Source organism: Petaurus breviceps, unplaced genomic scaffold, assembly GCF_028583685.1.
Source record: "Petaurus breviceps papuanus isolate PSGF00001 unplaced genomic scaffold, PetGlider_PUasm1.0 91041, whole genome shotgun sequence".
NCBI classification, from domain to species: domain Eukaryota; kingdom Metazoa; phylum Chordata; class Mammalia; order Diprotodontia; family Petauridae; genus Petaurus; species Petaurus breviceps.
In genome coordinates this window covers 40,836,157-40,856,468 of record NW_027187400.1, presented here as the reverse complement: position 1 = coordinate 40,856,468, position 20,312 = coordinate 40,836,157, and the positions used below count along the sequence as shown (strand labels likewise).

The following is a 20,312-nucleotide window of genomic DNA, read 5'->3' as shown; positions in this document are numbered from 1 at the left end:
AAAGGAGAAGGGGGTGTTCTCATTTTAGGGGTTTGGGGAGTGGGGGCTGAGGGTCCCATCCATCTGGCAACTCCTTGTCTGGAAATCACGGGATGCGAAAGCTCCTCTGGTCCTGGGCAAAAAAATTGGCTCTGAGAGAGGGAGAGCTCTGGAGTGGGGGTGGGAATTCTAGGAAGGATGGACTAGGAAGTAGGTGGGGCCATGGTTGGAAGCAGGGTCCAGAACCATCCCAGTGATGCCCTATTGACCATGATGTCTGAGGCAAAATTTCCAGCATCAGCCCGGAAGGCCTCTTCGCATAGCTGCCCTCCTGATCTTACCTGCTCCTTATTTCCCATATCCCAGCCCCTCATTCCCACTGTGGAACCTTCTCTCAGACGGCTTCCTCCTCAGGAGCCTCAGTTCCCTCCTTCTCCTCCCCAAGCCCCACCCTGGAGGAAGTTTCTCAGTGCTTGTTCTGACCACTTCTCTCCTGGGGTCTATTTTCATTATAGCTGCTTACATGAGATGTGCTATTCTGTTAGTGTCTGTACTTCCCTTTCACGGGCATGTTATAGTGTAGTGTGTGTACGTGTCCTGTCTCCCTAATCAGACCACAAACTCTCCCCAAGGGCCCGTAGCTTCCCATTAGACCAGAAGCTCCCTAAAAGTGGGTTCTGTGTCTTCTCCATCAGATCAGGCGTTCTGTGAGAGCCCAATGGAAACTCCTCGATTCTCACTCTCTCCTACTTGGAATTGTCCCATATCCTTCCCCCTTCAGTCTTTGGGAAATCCTCCCAATCCCATCCATTCCCCTGACTGTGAGTAGGTGATCAACTCCCAAATGGATCAGTCAACTCAAAATGCCCGAGCCAATACAGGTTGCTTCCAAGAAGGAAGTAAAGCGTGGTGCCAGATGAGTTTCTGGGATGGTATGCTCCTGGTAAGGTATGTCTTGGCTGACCGGCCATGGCACACACCATACATAGCATCATAGAGACCTCAGGCACCATTCTCCACATTTTCTTTGAGAAAACTGAAACCCAGGAGGGTAACCTTGTGCAAGTAGTAGCAGAGACTGGGATTTGAACTCAAGTCCTCTGCTCCTTTCACTGTTCCATACTTCCTCTCACTATCTACCCCACCTCCTCTCCCTGTTCCCAGATTCCACAAGATTTAGATAGGTTAGCTTGCTTTAGGGAAAGGGAAACTGAGGCACAAGGCCCCTCACCCACCAAAGATTGTGTGGGGAAGGCATTAATGAGTCCTATCCATGTCCTGTCCACAGGTCCCAGGTTTCTCTCACAAAATACTTTCTCTCTTCCAAAGACCTAGAGAGATCTTCCCCACCCCTGCCTCCAGCCTCCTCCAGAACCCTGGCATAAACCCTTCTTCAGCATCCTCAGGGGGTGTGTCAGGATGCGTATGGGACTTTCAGACAGGAGACTTGCCTAATATCTAGTCTCCTCTCTGGGCTCCCCATCCCTTCCTTGGTATCACAAACACATTGGACTAGATCGTCTCCAAGCACTGACATTCTCTGAAGCCTCAGAGACCAGTCTGGGCCTGAGTGTTACTCCCTCTTCCCTCTCACTCCTCTCCCCTCAAAGGACCCATGTGCCATAGCCTCCCAGTCCAGTCCTTACCTTGTTTATGGCATCCCAGTTAATAAAACCCAGCTTGGATTTAAAATTCTGCAGAGAAAAGGGGGGGGCATAATTAGGCTAGAATGCAGGCAGCTTTCAGAGTATAAGAATGAAAGGTACACTCCCAATATAGCCAACACCCCAGGTACCCTGTCCACCTGAAGAGTCAACATCAGGAGAATTGGGGCATGGAACAGCTTGATTGGAAGGGAAGGGAAGGGAAGACTTACCTTCCAGAATGTATCAAAGTTGAAGAAACCTTGAGCATTGGGATTGTTCTAAGGAACAGAAATGGGAAAGTGTGAGAGGAATGACACAGGCAGGACACCTGAGTCCCAGGAGAGGAGCATAATCAGGGCAGGAATAGCTTGGTGTCAAGGCCACATGATAGGGCAGCAGTGGACCCACAAATGCCATGACTCCAAGTCAGCCACATTCTCCCCACCCCCCTCACATACATGTGTAAATGTAATGTGACAGGACTTACATAAGCACCATTTCCACCATTGACTTCAGTTTCTCCTATTCCTCCTCCAGCTGTGTTAGACCCAGATCCCTGTATAAGAGGTCAAAGAAAAGTGAATGGCCAAGTTCTGAATATTCAGGCATTTTTTTTAAACCATGCACCCCACTCATCTCGAGCCTCAGCCTTCCTCTGTCCCAGTCTGCCTTCTCCCAGTCTGACCTTAACATCATCAAGGGAAGCCTTTCCCCTCCTCCTGGTATCACCTCCTAAAATCTGCCTCCAGGGAGACCTGCCTCTATGGAATGACCAGTAAGAAACTATTTTGACTCCTCTCAATCCCATCCTGACCATCTCCTAAGCACATGCATACTTTCCTGGCCCCTCTATCTCCTGCCCCAAGGCTTGGTTACCGTCGGCCAAAAGGAACATTCATGAAACGATGACTAAGGGTGCAGCATTGTAGGAAGGAGAGAGGGAGACAGAAAGACAGACAGACAGAGAGAAGGGAGAGAGGGAGACAGACAGAGAGAGAGGAGGTAGGGAGAGAGACAGAGAAAGAGAGAGAGACAGAGACAGAGAGAGAGAGAGAGACAGAGACAGAGAGAGACAGAGAGAGGGAGGGAGGGAGGGAGAGAGGGAGAAAGAGAGGTGTAAGGTTATGCCTCAGTTTGCAAGGCACTCACCTCACAATGGCCCCGTGAAATGCATGTTATCTTTCCCACTTTCCAAGTAAGGAATGGGGATGCAGAGAGGCGATGAGAGCAAGGTTATGGAGCTTTTAAGTGGAGGAAACAAAATTTGAATTCAGGTCCTATACACCCAGTTCAGGGCTCTTTCCACTCCATGGGAAATCAAAAACTGTTCCTGTCTTGGAAGAGCTCATAGTGTACCCCCACTTCCAGGGAATCTCTCCAGAGTCCTTACCACACCCTGCTGCTGGCTTCTCCACCCCCTCCAATTACTCTGAATTTTCTGATATGTAAAAAGAATCAGAGGGGTTGGGTTCCAATGCTGCCCCATGTGGCTCTCCCTTCCTGTGAAATCTCACTTAGCCTAACTGGATCTCAGTTTTCTCAACTGTAAAATGAGAGGGTTGGAATAGATGGCTGCTGAGGTCCCTTCCATCCCTAGATCTATATGGTTCTATGATCTACCTTCATATTGTCTACCCTGGTAGAACAGAAGTTTCCTGAGGACAGGACTTCATGATTTTTTTGAGTTGAACTAGAAATGTGACAGTAGAAATAAGAATTATAAACGAACAACTTCCCTACAAAGTAGAAAATAAATACAAAAGGATGGGGACGTGCAAAGCACTATGGGAAATTTGAGATGGGGAGAGTGGAGGATTTTTTGGGATAGAAACACCTCCTTGCCCATTCATGGATTAATGTAAACGTGGTCATAATAAAAGCAAAGCCTTTTCTATTATCAGACTAGAAAAGAATATTACTTATTATGTTCATTAGTCTGCCTGTCCCCCTTCAGCAAGAATCTCCCACCTTCTCTCACCCCCAGAACACTCACACTGTGTAGGACTGTCAGCCCTCTGCCCACCACACTTGCATTTGAACCTAGAGATTTTCAAATATTTTGAAAAATCCTAAGTGGTTTAACTCTAAATATGCTTGTCTTTTGAGTGCAGTTGGTAGCTTCCTAGTTCCAGACTCAGTTTCTTCCCCATCCTAACAATGGGTCCCCTCCCCATTTTTTAATTTCTCTTATCTAATAGCCAAGGAGTTATCAGGACTGGTGGAACTTGACACACCTTTCTCCTGTGTCATCTCTGACTAATTTCGCTCTTCTCCCTCTTTTGTTCTGGCCTGATTTTTTCTCTCATCCCTTCAAATGGCAAGGATGTTCTCCCTCTACCCACCCAGAATGTTCTCTTTCTCATGTCATCCTCTAAAATAGCTTCCATCTGGCCTCCTCCAGGCAACCCTCCCTGATTAGTCCCACTGGCTCCTTAGCTGCTAATATGTTTGTCCCTAACAATATAGTAACAATATATTGCCCTTTGAATATTCATAATGAATTTCATAGTTGTGTGTGTGTGTGTGTGTGTGTGTGTGTTCTTTTTGTCCAGCTAAGCTTTCTGGGAGTAGGAGCTTGGTCTGATTTTTCTCTCAGCATCTAGTAGAGAACCACGGATCCCATGGGCACCTGTATATGATGGAAGCTTGCCACCAGGATCTAATGAGTTGGACACACCCAGTGATGACCCAGCTAGTCTTGTCTGCCTTTCCTCCACCACACACAACTCTGACCAGCAATGAAGAAATAAAGTAAGACTCACAAAACCATTACTGCCAGAACTTCCACTCCCTCCTGCTGAAGACGATGCTGAGCCATATCCCTGAAAAAGAGGAGAGGGAGACAATTCAAGCCTCCAGAGACCAGGGAGCCTGGCATCTTCTCCACCAACTCCATGTCCTCCCAAACCCACTCCGCATTCCATCCTCACTTGGTTACTGGAGCTTCCAAGTCCCTGATTCCCCTGATTGGCTGTATCCTGTGGGAAGATGGAACAGAGAGTTAGAGGCTGGGAAGGTTGGGGTTGGGGAAGAAAACTGGTGGTAGGTAGAAGATTCTGCCATCCTAAAGAAGTTGAAGTTTTCTTGAACTCTTTTGGACTCTCTCCCAATAGAGGGGTGGATTTCGAAAAGAGTATTAGGACCATGAAGGCCTCTCTGGAACCCTATGAAACAGACAGGTAACCTCCCTTCCTCCCTTCCTCCTTCCCTCCCTCTCTTAGCAAAACCAGATCCGTATCTCTAGAGCGTGAAAATCTTGTTCCACCTTTCAGTTGTTGACAGTATCACCTCTAGGCTTACTTAAGTCCTTTCTTGATGCTATCATTTTATATTCATTCCTGCAAACACCCCACTGCCTAACCAAGTTTGGGAGGGGAAGCCTTTGAAACCAAAGCACTTTATTTTCTTCACCCTCCTCCAGGGAAGGTGTGAGCTCAGTGCTACAGTTTGGGGAGGAGGAAGAATGGGTGAAAAGAGGAGATAAGGCCCAACTTAGGATGATGCTTTGCCTCAATCTGAGAGTGAGGAGCAGACAGGGACTGAAGTGGGGAGACTAGATGGCTTTCCAGCTTCTCCCAAGTGAGGTCTTCACAGTGCATTGTTTATTCAAGACCTTAGGAGTCCCAGATCACTAGCTACATGCATGTTCCATGAAATGACCAAAATATAATCCAAAAACTAGAAAGGATTTGAGGACTGTCCACCCCTCCGCTTCCCTCCATTAACATAGACAATTGAGAGCTATGGCCCATTCTCTTTGGCATGACCTGGCTTATTCCTTCTAAGAAGGACCTCCAGTTCCCAGGCTCCTTACCCGGCCCATAGATCCACCGTCAGAGACAGCATGTCCACTGTTCTGAGAGCCGCTTCCCTGTGTGAGAGGAAGAGAGACCAAGGACGGAGATTTACCTTCACAAATCCTGGTGGCAAGCTCATCTCAAAAAAAAAAACTGTCCCTGGTTAACCCCATTAAAGACTGAGTCCTCCCCTCCTTATCTCCTGAGCCCCCACATATGCTACCCACACTGCCGGTGTGCCTTGCTTTAAGTAAAACTAGGATGATATGGGGATTCACAAAATAAACAAAACAGGAGAGGCGGTTATTTATCATGGAAGAATAGTCTTCCTTTGCCAAAGACTTCACCATAGTATTCACCAGCCGTCTCCGTGGTGCACATTTGAAATTTATCTTGGTGCGTAACATCCCCTGGCACAGACTTGTCTGTTTAGAAAGCTAGTACGTGTGGAGACTTGCACCTATTGTTCTGTGAATTTTAAACTTATTCCCATGCCCACATGTATCTTACATCCCATTGGATTATAAATGCTAGTAAGAAGAACAGAGCTCCTGTTAGGATGGAGGGCAAACCCTGTAACTGGGGTTGGGTTGAGATGGAAAATAAGATTGGTGTAAGTGGTAAGGAGAAGAGGAATTGAAGTTATTGGGGTTGCCACGTGTAAGAAGGATGATAGGAACCCATCAAGCTCACCTGACTTCCAGTGTCTGCACTTTCACACTGGGAAGGGAAAAGAGGATGAAGCTTTAGTGGCAGACCTTGGCACTATGAACCCAGATCATAAAAATCTCAGGAACTCAGTCACAACCCCAACTATCCAAATCCCAAATCGGGACTTGAGCCCCATCCTTAAACCCCAATCTAGTTCTCACCTCCCAATCATTGACCCCTGCTCTTGCCTTCCCGCTATCCTTACAGCTTGAACTGCCCTTTCCCCCACCCACTGCCACACACAAACACACACACTCACCCCTTCAATGCTTCTCCCTCCACTACTTCCACCGTTGCCAGAAGATGATGATGTAGATCCCTGAAAGAAGGGAGAATTCTGAGGTTGACATGAATGGACTTAGAAGTATGAGACTCAGTCCACTCAGGCTTTGTAGGTCAGTAACTCACTTCATCTCCAATTGCTTCTCTCTCCTCCAGTCCCCAGTCATCCCTTCCCTACATGCTCAACTGCCGGCTTGCTTAAGGAATACAAACACATTTGCCAAGCAAAAGTATGACCTCCCTTCTGTGCCTCTTGTTAGGGAAGGGACTTAGACAACAATCTGCTCTTTTGCATTCAGGTTAGATCTTGGTTGGTTGGGAGGGCAAGGGAACAGCCTCCATTCTCCCCCCCACCCCACCCCTCGTAGAGCTCAGTAGGTGGGAACACTCCCGAGTGCTCACCTGGGTATAGCTGTTTCCACTGCTGGTTCCTGAGCTGGTTTCCTGGGTAGAGATTTGGAATAGAGTTATTGGGTGGGGAGTAAGGGATCAGGAGTGAATGCACAAGCAAGTTAACCCAGTTAGAATCATTCAAGAGGACCAGAGCACATAGTCTCCAACCATATTGAAGCCCATCTATATCCCTTTCCCTGTCACCAGCCTATCATGGGACTGCAGTCCAGACATACCTGCTTTCCCCCTTAATGGTCCCCCCTTCTACAACTGCCAGTGTCTTCCTCTCAAAGAATCCCTCTGCCTCCTGATTTCCCTGGCTCCTTCAAGCCTCAATCCCACCTTCTTCTTCTTCTTTTGTTTTTTGTTTTTTGGAGGGGGGAAGACAGGGCAATTGGGGTTGTGACTTGCCCAAGGTCACACAGCTAGTAAATGCTAAGTGTCTGAGTCTGGATTTGAACTCAGATCCTCCTGACTCCAGGGCCAGTGCTCTATTCACTGTGCCACCTAGCCACCCCTCAATTCCACTTTCTTCAGAAATCTTTTCCCACTCCTCCTAATCCTAGAGACTTCCCTCTGAGACTTCACCCAATTTAGCCTGTATATTTCTTGTTTGTACATAGTTGTGTACATGCCGACTTGCCCGTTAGATTGTAAGCTCCTTGAGGGCAGTTACTGTTTCTAACTTCTTTTTTTTTTGCATCCCCAGCACTTAGCAACAGAAGTGACTGCCACATAGATGAGTACTTAACAAATGCTTGTTGATTGACTGCCTGATTTCTGCTGTCTCTGAGTCTAGCATGGAGTAGAAAGGGAGCTTTGACATAGAGGATCTAGGTTCAAAGGCTGACTTTGCCACTTGAATGTGTGTGACTCTGAATAAGTCATTTCACCATGCAGGCCTCAGTTTCCCCATCTGCAAAATGAGGTGGTTGGGCTAGATGGCCCCTAAGGTCTCTCCCAGCTCTCTGCTTCCATGATCCTATGATTCATAAGCCAGTCCTCTCCTTCCTCTCCCCTCCTGCTGATCCCCTTTAAAACTCCTCACTCCCTGGAAGTCTTCCCTTCTCGAACTCCCCAGTCTATCTCCTCTGTCCTTCTGGAACTGGGGGCTCCATTTGCCCTGGTTGGTATTTACGCCAGACAAAAACCCTTCATCACCACCACACCCCAAGACACTGGATGCTTGCCAAAGGCAGAAGTCCCAGCTCTTTGTACAAAGCAGAGGTGTTTGCTGAGGGGACTGAAATCAAAGGGAGATTTGACAGCCTTCTACTTGTGACATAACATTCACCTTTGGAAAGTTTGCATAGGAAACTGTAGTTGCGCTGACGCTGCTACTGGACCCTGAGGATGAACTGCTGCCTCCCTAAAGGAAAGGAAGTGACACATAGTCAGAGAAATCAAGATGATTACCCTTGTTTATCCCCATCCCTCCCCTCCCTCTCCTCTCCTGGGGGGGGGGCACTTGGAATGGATGAGGGATAGACTTCCGACACCCACAACAGATTTCAGTTTTCCCATATTTTCTTACCCCAGAGACACTTCCACCATTTGACCCAGAGGTTGAGGGGTTGGTACACTGAGAGGAAAAGGAGAACAAGGAGTTAGGCAGTTCAGACACCACAAGCCAGAATCTGAATCCCTTTCAAACTAGCCCGGTCCTCTGAGTCTGACAGCTTCCCTGTCTCTTCCTCCTTTCCTTCTCCCCCCAAATAGCCAGCTCCTTCCCATTACCCTCCTTCCTGCCCTGCCCCCCATCCAGCTTGCCTCTTATTCTCAATTCTTCCCCTCATTGCTTTCCCCACTTTCCCTAGTCCGTTCTTCATCAGACTTCTCTTTCCTCACCCACTGCCACCTTCTCCAGTCTATGACTTCCCTCTTCCCTAGATTTCACTCTTACCCCTGATTCCTGGTTGGTGCTCCTCTCTACCAGCTTCCCATTGCCTGAATTAGTCCCCTACAATAAGAGGGAGGTTGAATTAACATGTAGAGAAGAGGATTCTGGGTTACAGTGGCAATACTGGGAGAGGAGAGATGGAGTTGAGTTGAGGAGAAAGATTTGAGGAAGAAGGCTGCTAGTCAATGGTGGTTAATCCAGAGGGAAGGGCTGGTTCCTTTTACCTGAGAACTGGTACCCTGGCCAGCTGAGCTGCCTTGAGAGTGGCTCCCAATGTGATTTCCCAGGCCTCCATGAGAGCTGGTTCCGCTGTTGCTTGCACTTCCATGGTCCCCCAAGAGCCCATGACCGCTATGAGAGCCGCTCATTCCAGAGGTTCCATGGTCCCCCAAGAGCCCGTGACCACTATGAGAGCCGCTGGTTCCAGAGGTTCCATGGTCCCCCAAGAGCCCATGACCGCTATGAGAGCCACTGGTTCCAGAGGTTCCATGCCCTCCAAATGAAGGCTGGCCACCATGTACCTGCAAAGAGAGCAGCCTTAGAGTTGATGTCCTTTATCGAGGGAGATCAGGAAGTGAGAAAGAGATGGAGAGAAAGCCACCAAGAAAGAATCCACATAAAAGAGAGGTAGAAGTGAAGCAGATGGAGAACATGAGAGGCTGTGGGGCTTAGGACATTTGTGCCCCACCCCTGCTCCAGTTTTCCTGACACCCACAACCCCTGTGCTCCCTGACCATTCCTCCCCTCTGTCCTTTCACTCTTCCCTTCCACTCACATTAGTACTGCTGGCCCCATGAGGGATGCCCAGCAAGGGACGATGAGGACCACCAAGTCCATGACCGAGAGCCTGACCGGCGTTACTGATGTCTTTGCCCACAGAGTTCCCAGCATGACTGATGGCGTTACCTACATCCTGCAACCCATGACCAAGTGAATTCCCAGCCCCAGTGCCAGCAGCTTCCTTTAATCCATGACCAATGGCCTCTTCAACCCCATGTTTGACAGCTTCTCCAAACCCATGGCCAACAGCTCCTTCACCAATCCCTCCCCCAGCAGCCAACTCCTGAGGCTCTTCAGCACCCAGGGGAGCTCCCCAGCTGCCCCAGAAAGACAGGGACAATATAAGGCCAAACAGGAACGCCTCCAATTTCATCTCTGCCTCCTCCCCTTTTCTTTCTTTTAGGTTTTATTCTTGTCTCACACTTTCCCTTCTTCTCGTTTCTCCTTTCTGTCTCTGCCTCTAATTTACGCTTTCTTAACCTCCCCTGAATCTTCGTTCCCTTTGTGTCTGTGGCCCTCTCTTCTTTCCCTGGTTCCCCTGACTTCCCAAAATCCTTCCTCTGGCCACTGCTCCTTATACATTGACAGGGAGAGGGAGGTGACAAAGTGGGGTGGGCCCCCAGAGCCCTCCTCCCCCAGTGATTCACAGCCAAGCTGACGATAAGGTAATGAGATGTAATTGAGTGTCTGTGTTGCAACAGGAGGGAGCTAGGACAGCAGGCAGGGAGGGACAGAGGGCAAATAATATCCCAGTTTCCTAACCAAAGGAATTTAGAGCGCTGGGTGGGGAGAAGGGCACCCGAGGAGAGAAACCATTGGTCTCAATAGAAGGTGTGTATAGGGGAATATCTCGGGAGGGAGAAACGCCCAGGGTACAGCCCATCAGAGGAGCGGTGATGGAGAATAGCACCTGGGTGAGCTGGCTCAGGCTGAATGGGAAGCTTTGCCATGAGGCACCAAGGCACGTGAGTGGAACAAGATCTCTGTGTAGTCTCTGTCTCTAGATCTCTTTCTCAGCCCTTGCCTTTTGGGAGCATCTCCCCCTCCCCCATCATGTGTTCATCTCAGTACTTTTGTATTTCCACTTGCCTTGAATCTCTGCTTCTCACTCAGGTTCACCTTCATTACTGCTGCCAAAGTGATGTTCCTAAAACACAGCTCTATCCACATCCCTGCCCACCTCAAAAGCCTGCAATGGCTCCCTATTGCCCCTAGGATCACATAAGAATCCCTCTGTTCGCCATTTAAAGTCCTTCCCAACCAGACTCCAGACTATCTTTCCAGGCTTATTGCACATTATACCTCTTCACAAACTCTAAGTCAGTCAACAAGCATTTATTAAGTGCCTACTATGTGTCCAGAATGGTGCTAAGCTCTGGGAATTCAAAGAAAAACAAAAGACAATCTCTGCTCTCAAAGAGCAGACTAATGAGGAGACAAGGGGAAGCAACTACTTACAAACAAGCTATATACAGGATTAATTGGAGATAGTCAAACAAGGGAGGGACTAGCATTAAAGGGAATCAAGAAAGGTTTCTTGTAGAAGATGGGATTTTATCTGGGACTTGAAGGAAGCTCAGGAAGCCAGGAGGTGGGGATGAGGAGTGAGAGCATTCCAGGCAGGGGAACAGCAAGGGCAAATGCCCTGAGTCTGGAGATGGAGGATTACAGAGTAAATAAAGTGTAAGAAGATTGGAAAGGTAGGAAGGGGCCAGGTTGTGAAGGGCATTGAACACCAAAGAATTTTTTTATATTTAGTCCTAGAGTTGATAGGGAGTCATTGGAGTTTATTGAATAGGGAAGTAACATGGTCAGACCCACACTTTTAAGAAGATTAATTTGACAGCTAATTGGAGGATGGACTATCATGGGGAGACCAGCCAGGCTGTTTCGAGAGTCCAGGCATGAGGTGATAAGGGCCTGCATCAGAGTGTTGACAGTACCAGAAGAAAGAAGACCCCTTGGTTGCATGCAAGAGACACTATGAAGGCAATATTAGCAACAGATTGGATATTGGAGGGGTGGGAGATAGTGAGAAGTTGAGGATCATGCCTAAGTTATGACGTTAGGGGACTGGGAGGAGGATGGTGGCCTTCAAAGTGACACACAAGTTCAGATGGGAGGAAAGACAATGAATTGCTTTTAATAGGTCGAATTGAAGGTGCCGGTGGCATATTCCATTTGAGATGTCTAATAGACAATTAGGGATGTGAGCATGGAGTTCAGGAGACAGGTTAGGGCTACAGAAGGAGATCTGAGAATCATCAGCATAGAGATGGTAATTAAATTCATGGGAGCTGATGAGATCATTAAGTGAAGTAGCATGGAGGGAGAAGAGAAGAGGGTCTGGGACAGAGTGCTGAGTGGGAACCCCGCCTCCCCCTTAGTGGGAATGACCCAGATGAAGATCCAGCAACAGTCAGAGAAAGAGCTGTCCGGTAGGTAGCGGGAGAACCCAGAAAGAGCAAGTATCATGAAAATCTAGAGAGGAGAGAGTAACAAAAAGGAGAGGGTGATCCCCAGTGTCCGAGGCTGCAGAGAGGTCAAAGAGAAAAGGCCACTGGACTTGGCAACTAAGAGGTCATTGGTCACTTTGGCGAGAGACATTTCAGGGGAACAGTGAGGTTGGCAACCAGATTGTAGAGAGTCGGAGAGGAAGTGGAGTCCTTGATGATAGACAACCCTAAGTTGCGGTTTCTCATACACAGGATACTCATCTCCCTTCTCACTGCCACTTTTTAGACTCCTTACTTCCCTCAAGGGCCACCTCTGGCATGAGGTGATTTCTCCCAACCACTCCCACCTTGGTATTCATGCCCCTCCAAATTCTTCAGCATTTATTTTGCATGTACTTTATATTTGCATATGTGTATGCATGTGTTGTGTCCCTTGATAGAATGTAAGCCCAAGAGCAAAAGGGCAGGACTATTTGTTTTTCATCTCCAGTACTACGTGGCAGAGTCAGTCAGTCAACAGGTTTTTATTAGGCAGTTGCTATATACCAGGCACTGGACTAAGCCAAGGAAATCCAAATACGAGCAGAAAGGAAGCCTCTGCTCAAGGAGCTTACATTCTAATGGATGTATAAAAAGTCATTCTCAAAGCCAGGGAGACCTGGGTTCAAGTCTTCCTTCTGTCATCCTGACTGTGATCCTGGGGAAGTTAGAGCCTCTCGGCACTCAAGGCAGCTGTGTGAGGCTATAAAATGTAAAGGTCAGTCTGCTTCAGTAAGGGCCATTTCTTCACCCAGGCAGTCCCTAGAGACCAAGGAAATCATATTCTAAGCCCTAAACCTAGCACAGTGTCTTTTCCCCCCTTAAAAGTATTTTATTTTTTCCAATTACATGTAAAGATAGTTTTCAACTTTTTTATAAGATTTTGAGTTCTAAGTTTTCCCCCTTTCCTCCTAATCTTATATAGGCTATACATGTACAGTTATATTAGACATATCTCCACATTAGTCACTTTGTGAAAGAAGAATCAGAACAAAAGAACAACCATGAGAAAAGAAAAGAGAAAATAGTCTGCTCTGAACTGCCTTGAGACTTCCTAATTCTTTCTCTGGATGTGGACAGCATTTTCTATCATGAGTCTTTTGGAATTATCTTAGATCCTTGCATTGCTGAGAAGAACCAAGTCTACCAAAGTTAGTCATCACACACTGTTACTGTGTACAGTGTTCTCCTGGTTCTGCTCACTTCACTCATATCAGTTCATATAAGTCTTTCCAGGTTTTTCTGAAATCTGACTACTCATCATTTCTTAGAAAACAATAGCATTCCATTACATTCACATGCCACAACTTGTTCAATCATTCCCCAATTGATGGGCATCCCCTCATTTTCCAATTCCTTGCCACCATAAAGAGCTGTTGTAAATATTCTTATACATGTGGGTCACAGTGTCTTCATAAATGTTTGTTGATTGATTGATTAGTTGGTTGATTGTCTCCCCAGTATATTTTTTTTTATCAGACTCCTTCTCTGGTCTGGGTCTGATTCCCAAAGATAACCTCTTTTCCCACTCCTGCTATCCCAGCCTATGAAGAGAGCATTTCAAATTGTTTTCATTGTCCTCTGAATATTACCTGCTTAGGGAATTCTGGAGTCCAGGCAGGCCATAGCCCTGGGAATAAGGAGTCATTGTGATGGCATTTGGGCTCTTGGCTGAAGGAATAGGGCAGGGAATAAAGGAGTGAGTAGGTGGGGCAGCCACCCTGGGGATGGAGTGGGAGGAAAGGAGGGAAGAAGGAAGTGGACCTAAGCATCCTGTTTACCCATTCGTGGAGGGGGCATGGGTGTGAACTTATCACTGCCCCATGAGGGGTGGGTCAGCTCAAAATAACCCACCATCCATCTCCCAATCTCCCCCAGGGGTAGAGCAGTGGAGGGAGACAGACTGTTAGGGAGCTGGGAGGATCATCCAAGGGATGAGGTCACAACAGTGCCCTTCATCTGCCTCTTTGGCCCCATTAGGACTTAAGAGCAGAGTTACCTCTGATAGTCCTTCTCTCCTTCTCTCCTGGGAACCAAGCATCCATCTATATATTTATGTTATAGTAACAGAAACAGACTGAGACAGAGAAAAATCACAGTGAATGGAGGTATCTTTCTCTCAGTCTTTTTTGTTCCCCTAGTTCTGTCTATGACTCTGTTGATGATGATGCGCATTTATCAAGATAGCTCTGTTTTCTTTTTCCATCTGGGGCATCCCCTCATAGAGACACAGGAACTGTCTTTTTAACACGCCTTTTTAATTCGCCTTTCTTCTTTTTTTTCAGATTACTATCACTTCCCAATGCCTTTTCCACATCCCAATCCCTTACAGAACCCTCCCATAGAATAACATTTCCAGACCTCAAATTATACTACAAAGCATTAATTATCCAAGCTATTTGGCATGGTTTGAAAAATAGAAAGCTAGAATAGCAGACCATCTAGATAAGGCATAACCAGAAGCAATTGGACCCAATCACCCAGTGCTAAATAAACACAGGAAACTAAATAACTGGAGAAAAACTTCCCATTTGACAAGAACTGAAGGAAAAATAGGAAAGTATCTTGGCAGAAATTAGGTTCAGACCAACATATTACACCATATCCAACAATAAACTCAGAGGGATACTAGATCTGAATCTATGAAATATATATATGAAATATATGAAAGGTCATATCACAAAACACGGGCAGTTAGGTGACAAAGCAGATAGACAGCCAGGCTTGGAATCAGGAAGGATCCTCTTCATGAGTTCAAATCTGGCCCCAGATACTTACTAGTCATGTGACTCTGGGCAATTCACTTCACCCTGTTTGCCTCAGTTTCCTCGAATGTAAAATGAGTCAGAGAAGGAAATGGTAAACTACTCTGGCACTTTGCCAAGAAGACCCCAAATGGGGTCATGAAGAGTCCAACACAACTAAAACAACACAACAACAACATGAAGTATTCTTAACCAGATAAGGGATGGAGGCAGTCTCAAAAGATAAAATAGATTTTGTAATTTTGATTACACAGAAGTCTCTCTTATAATCAAGCTAAGCAGAGCAACATATTGGCTACATCAGAAAATATGTGCCTTCCCTTCCTCCCCTCTTATAGAGGTGGGGAGCTATGAGTATGGAACAGTGCATATATTGTCAGGCACGATGAATTGATTGATTGGTTTTGTGGAAATGCCTTTTCTTTTCCTTATTTGTTTCAAGTGATACTTCACTGGGGAGGAGAAGAGGGAACATGCCAAAAGGAAGGTAATGTGAAAACAAAAGGTATCAATCAAATGAAGGTTTTGGTTTGTTTTTTTTTTTTTAAGAAAAATTTTAAAAGAAGGAAAACTTTGCTTCACTTCACACTTATTCCACCACCTCTTTGCCTTTGGTGGGAGTCAGCCTTCACCCTCAAGTGCTCTGATATCCCTGGAGGCATTGTATTGATCAGAGTTCTGAAGTCCCCCAGGGTGGTTTTACTTTAGGCTGTTGTGGGCTTTGTGTGTGTAAATTGCTCTCCTGGTTCTGCTGACTCTACTTTGCATCAGTTCATACAAGTCTTTCCAAGTGTCCCTGAAGTCTCCCATTCTTCATTTCTTATGGCACCATAATATTCCACTCTATTCATATGCCTAGGTTTATTCGACTGTTCCCATTCTTAGATACCCACTCCAAAAAGTGCTGCTAGAAACATTTCAGTATCTCTGTAACAAGGGTCTGTCTTCCTAAAACTCTGCTTTTTGTATTAGAGACTTTGCCATAAGTAGGTCTTCCTAACCACCAAGACCAGACAAGCTAATTAGATGTAGCATTGCATCATTCTTGCTTCATAATCAGAAGCGATGAGTAAAAGTGTGGGGAGGCCTGCACTGGGGGAGGAAGTGGGTGAATTTAGGACCCTGAGGGATGAGAGAATCTCATCCCGTCCACGCTTGCCTATCTCACCCAATAGGTCAGGATCCCTGATAGAGAGGAGACCCTCACTCTGGGTCAGAGGAGTGATCACTCACTACAGGTCTCTGATTCCCAGGACCCCTCAGGGACCATCTTTCTCTTTCCACATATCCCAGCAACACACAGACACACAGACACACAGACAGACAGACACAGCCTGTACAGATACCCCCCAGATTTCAGTTTTCCCCTGAGATGTACTTTCTTTCTCTGTTTCTATCGCATTTGTGGAATATGCGGGGGCACCATGAGGGGGTGAAGAAGACTGTGGAGATTGCCTCTGTGAAGGGTAGTATAGAAAAAAAATGCAAAATAGGGATGAGCAGCCAAGTGGTACAGCGGAGAGAGAGCTGGGCTTGGGGTCAAGAAGACTCATGTCCCTGAGTTGAAATCCAACCCCAGACACTTCCTAGCTGTGTGACCCTGGGCAAGTCAGTTCACCCTGTTTGTTTCAGTTTCCTCATCTGTAAAATGAGCTGGAGAAGGAAATGGCCAACCACTCCAGTGTCTTTGCCAAGCAAACCCCAAATGGGGTCACAGAGTCAAACAAGACTGAAACGAATGAACAACAACCAATCAGTGATAGAATGGATAACAAAGTCAGCTAACTCTCATTTCCAAGGGGGCTGAAATGCTGGACCCTTGCAAGTGCAAGGCCTGGGCATGCTGAAACTAGTTCTAATTCAATCAAAGCCAATTGTTAAATTTTTCCCTATTTACATTTTACAAATTTTACAAGTTTACAAATTTACATTTCCATCTCAGAAATTGATAAATACTACAAATAAGGGTTTGAATAACTGTTTTGTTGATTGTCTAGATGTAAGAAAGTGATGGAAAGGGGCAGCTAGGTGGTGCAGTGAATAGAGCACTGGCCCTGGAGTCAGGAGGACCTGAGTTCAAATCTAGCCTCAAACACTTAACACAAAAACTAGCCATGTGACCTTGGGCAAGTCGTTTAATCCCAATTGCCCTCCAAAAAAAAAAAAAGCAAAAAAAAGCGATGGAAATGCCAACAATGCAGATTAAACTGAAAAGTGTGTCATGCATAGATTTTTTGGGTGGGGAGAAGAGCCGGTTGTTAAATAGTTACCAGTACTCCCCCAATGCAAGGGGAAAAGTTATGGATTTAGAGTCAGAAAACCTTCGGTTTGAATAAGAGTTCTGCTACTTAATTCTCTGTGCAATCTTGAGCAAGCCACATTTCTGGGCCTGTTTCCTCACTTATAAAAGGATGGAGTTGAACTCAACTATATAGGATCATAGATTTTCAGCTGGAATGTCCTCAGGGAACATTATTCTAACCCCCTCAATTTTTCCTTTTTCATTTATTTAGTATTTTATTTTTCCTCAGTTACATGTAAAAACAATTGTTAACATTTGTGTTTAAAACTCTGAGTTCCAAATTCTATCCCCTCTCCCACCACTGAGGAGGCAAACAATCCACTGTATAGGTTATATACATGCATGGTCATGAGAAACATTTCCATGCTAGTCTTGCTGTGAAAGAAAACAGACAAAAAAGAACCTCAAGGTAAAATTTAAAAGTCTGCTTCAACCTGCCTTCAGACTCCATCACTTCTTTCTCTGGGGATAGAGAACATTTTTCATGACGAGTCCTTCAGAACTGTCTGGGATCATCGTATTGCTGAGAAGAGCTCAGTCTTTCCCAGTGATCATCTTACAGTATTACTGTTACTGTACATACAGTACACCTCACTTTCTAACCCCCTCGTTTCACAGAAGGGTAAACTGAGGTCCATGGAGCTAGAGTGTCCTGCACAGGTAATAAGTTAAAAGGCTGGGATTTGAACCCAGATTCTCTGCCTCCAGAACCACCTCTGTAAGGCCCCAACCAGTTTTAAATCCTGACTCCTATGGCCAGTTATGCCAGCAAGCTGAAAAGTGTCGGCAGCCTCTGTCTAGGTTTAATGGAGGGCACCCTGTCCCTCCCTCCCTGCCGTCCTGGCATCCTCTGGTTTCAACACAGATTCCTCAAGGGCAGGGTGGATTCTTACTGTTGTCATGCCAATGACATCCTAGTTATTTGTCTGATTTTGAGACACATCCCCACTATGAACACTGAATTTAGGCTCAGAGGACCCTGGTTCCAAGCCTGACCTTGGGTAAGTCCCTTGACCTCTCTGTGCCTCTGTTCCTTCTGTGTAAAATGAGGCAGTTGAAGCAGATGACCACTTACGTCGCTTTAAGCTCTAGACCTAGTATGCACGAGCAGCTGAATTTAAACCCACATTCTCTGATTCCAGAGGCAAGGATTATTCCACCACAACCCATGACATCCAAATAGGCAATATGTAGAGCAAGGCCTCAAGGTCCTCTAGGGCAGCCCTTTGACGGAATCCAAACTTCTCAGGAGGAGGCAGAGGATTGCATGGGAGGAGGGAATTCAGCTAAATGACAGTCAGTAAGAAGGATTCAGAAGGGCTTGCTGTGTACCCATCACTGTCCGAGGTGCCAAGGATACAGAGACAGCGGTGAATCACTACCTGCCCTGAAGAGGGAGGAATAGCACAGAAGTTGAGACAAATAAATGCGAGGCATTTGGGAGGAGGGGACTAGGTGGAAACCGCATGTAGGAGATGGCATTTGGCCCAAGCTTTGAAGAAAGCTAGGGATTCTGTGAGCCAGAGGTAAGGATGGAACATATTCCAGGTATGGGGGGAACCTCTGCGGTGTTGGAGAAATTGCAAAAAAGTTCCTTTTGGGGGTGGCTAGGTGGCTTAGTGAATAGAGCACCGGCCCTGGAGTCAGGAGGACCTGAGTTAAAATCTGGCCTCAGACACTTGACACAATTACTAGCTGTGTGACTTTGGGCAAGTCACTTAACCCCAATTGCCCTCCAAAAAGAAAAAAAAAGGTCCTTTTGGCAGCTAGGTGGTACAAGGGCAGCTAGGTGGTGCCATAATGAATAGAGTGCCTGGCCTGAAGTAAGAAAGACTCATCTTCCTGAGTTCAAATCCAGCCTTATATACTTATTAGCTGTGTGTCCCTGGGCAAATCATTTAACCCTGTTTGCCTCAGTTTTCTCACCTTAAAAATGAGCTGGAGAAGGAAATGGTGAGCCCTCCAGTGTCTCTGCCAAGAAAACCCTAAATAGGGTCATGAAGAGTTGGACAGGGCTGAAATGACTCAACAAAAATGGAGGATGGAATGGAAAGAAGAGAGAAGGGAAACCAGTTAGGAACCTATTGCAACAGTATGGACGAAAGGAAATGAGGGCCTGGACCAGGGAGGTGGCCATGTGAATTGAGAGAAGACAAATGGGAGCAATATAAATTGGGATTTATCCTGTACCTCATTTCTTGCATACTGTCTCTCCCATTACTGTCTCTCATTAGAATGTGAGCTTCTCGAAAGCAGGGGCTATCTTTTACCTTTCTCTCTATCTCCAGCCCTTAGCACATTGCCTGACAAATTGTTGTTATTTGTTGTTCAGTCATTTCAGTCTGTCGAACTCTCTGTGAGTCCATTTTGGGGTTTTCTTGGCAAAGATGGTGGAGTGGTATGCCATTTCCTTCTCCAGCTCATTTTTCAGATGAGGAAACTGAAACAAAGAGGATTAAGTGACTTGACCAGAGTCACCAGGCTACTAAGTGTTTAAGGCTGTATTGAACTCAGGAAGATGAGTCTCTGACCCCAGGCCTGGTGCTCTACCACTAGTAGCCCACTTGGCAAATAGTAGGTGCTTAATAAATGCTTGTTGACTGCCTGATTTTCCTGATATCAGACAATACAGGTGCCTGATCTCCTTAGACTGTGAACTCCATGGAGGCACGGACTATGTCTTAGCTAAACCTTGTTATTTCCCTCAACCTCCCCCATAATTTGAACCCAGGTCCTCTGACTCTACAGCTCAGATTCGTTCACTGTCTGACTGTCCTCTGCATTCAAAAGGACCTCAATATGTTTACTGTTATTGGAGAATTGTTTCAGTCTCATCCCTCATAACATTGGACAGAGAGAGATCATAGGGTCAGGGCTGGGAATTCCACCGAAGCTCACAGAATTGGCACATTGGAAATAGAACAGACCTTAGTTATTTTCTCAGCTAAGCCCTTCATGTTAGAGGGGAGGAAACAGAAAACTCCACCTTAACTAAGTGATTTGCTCGAGTGCTCCTAGGTCAACTAGATAACAGAACCAAGATTCAAACCCAGGTCCTCTGCATCCATATCCAGACTGCTTTCCACTATGTTGATGTGTCAGATAGCCAATTCACTCATTTGGGTGGTGAGGGAAGGGAGAAAGGAAGGAAGGAAGGAAGGAAGGAAGGAAGGAAGGAAGGAAGGAAGGAAGGAAGGAAGGAAGAAATGAATGAATGAATGAATGAACAAAGGAAGAGGAAATAAAGGAAAGAAGAAAGGAA

At 46.2% G+C, this 20,312-nt stretch overlaps 1 protein-coding gene across 3 annotated transcripts in view; it reads right to left on the bottom strand.

The window, feature by feature from the left end:
* DMKN (dermokine) overlaps positions 1 to 10,082 on the bottom strand; it is a 17,302-nt gene extending 7,220 nt beyond the window's left edge. Inside the window, exons 1-15 of one of the 3 annotated variants that reach the window (XM_069078579.1) lie at positions 9,484 to 10,080; positions 8,933 to 9,229; positions 8,712 to 8,768; positions 8,343 to 8,390; positions 8,103 to 8,177; positions 6,818 to 6,859; positions 6,393 to 6,452; positions 6,116 to 6,142; positions 5,440 to 5,496; positions 4,556 to 4,603; positions 4,388 to 4,447; positions 2,113 to 2,181; positions 1,856 to 1,903; positions 1,626 to 1,673; positions 1 to 112 (exon numbers count right to left, since the gene is read on the bottom strand). In XM_069078579.1, the coding sequence (XP_068934680.1) occupies positions 86 to 112; positions 1,626 to 1,673; positions 1,856 to 1,903; positions 2,113 to 2,181; positions 4,388 to 4,447; positions 4,556 to 4,603; positions 5,440 to 5,496; positions 6,116 to 6,142; positions 6,393 to 6,452; positions 6,818 to 6,859; positions 8,103 to 8,177; positions 8,343 to 8,390; positions 8,712 to 8,768; positions 8,933 to 9,229; positions 9,484 to 9,861 (1,341 nt within the window). In that variant the 5' untranslated portion in view covers positions 9,862 to 10,080 and the 3' untranslated portion in view covers positions 1 to 85. Of the gene's footprint in view, positions 113 to 1,625; positions 1,674 to 1,855; positions 1,904 to 2,112; positions 2,182 to 4,387; positions 4,448 to 4,555; positions 4,604 to 5,439; positions 5,497 to 6,115; positions 6,143 to 6,392; positions 6,453 to 6,817; positions 6,860 to 8,102; positions 8,178 to 8,342; positions 8,391 to 8,711; positions 8,769 to 8,932; positions 9,230 to 9,483 lie in introns of all 3 variants that reach the window. The other 2 variants (XM_069078578.1, XM_069078577.1) reach the window with 2 other exon arrangements.
* Between the last annotated feature and the right edge of the window lie 10,230 nt (positions 10,083 to 20,312).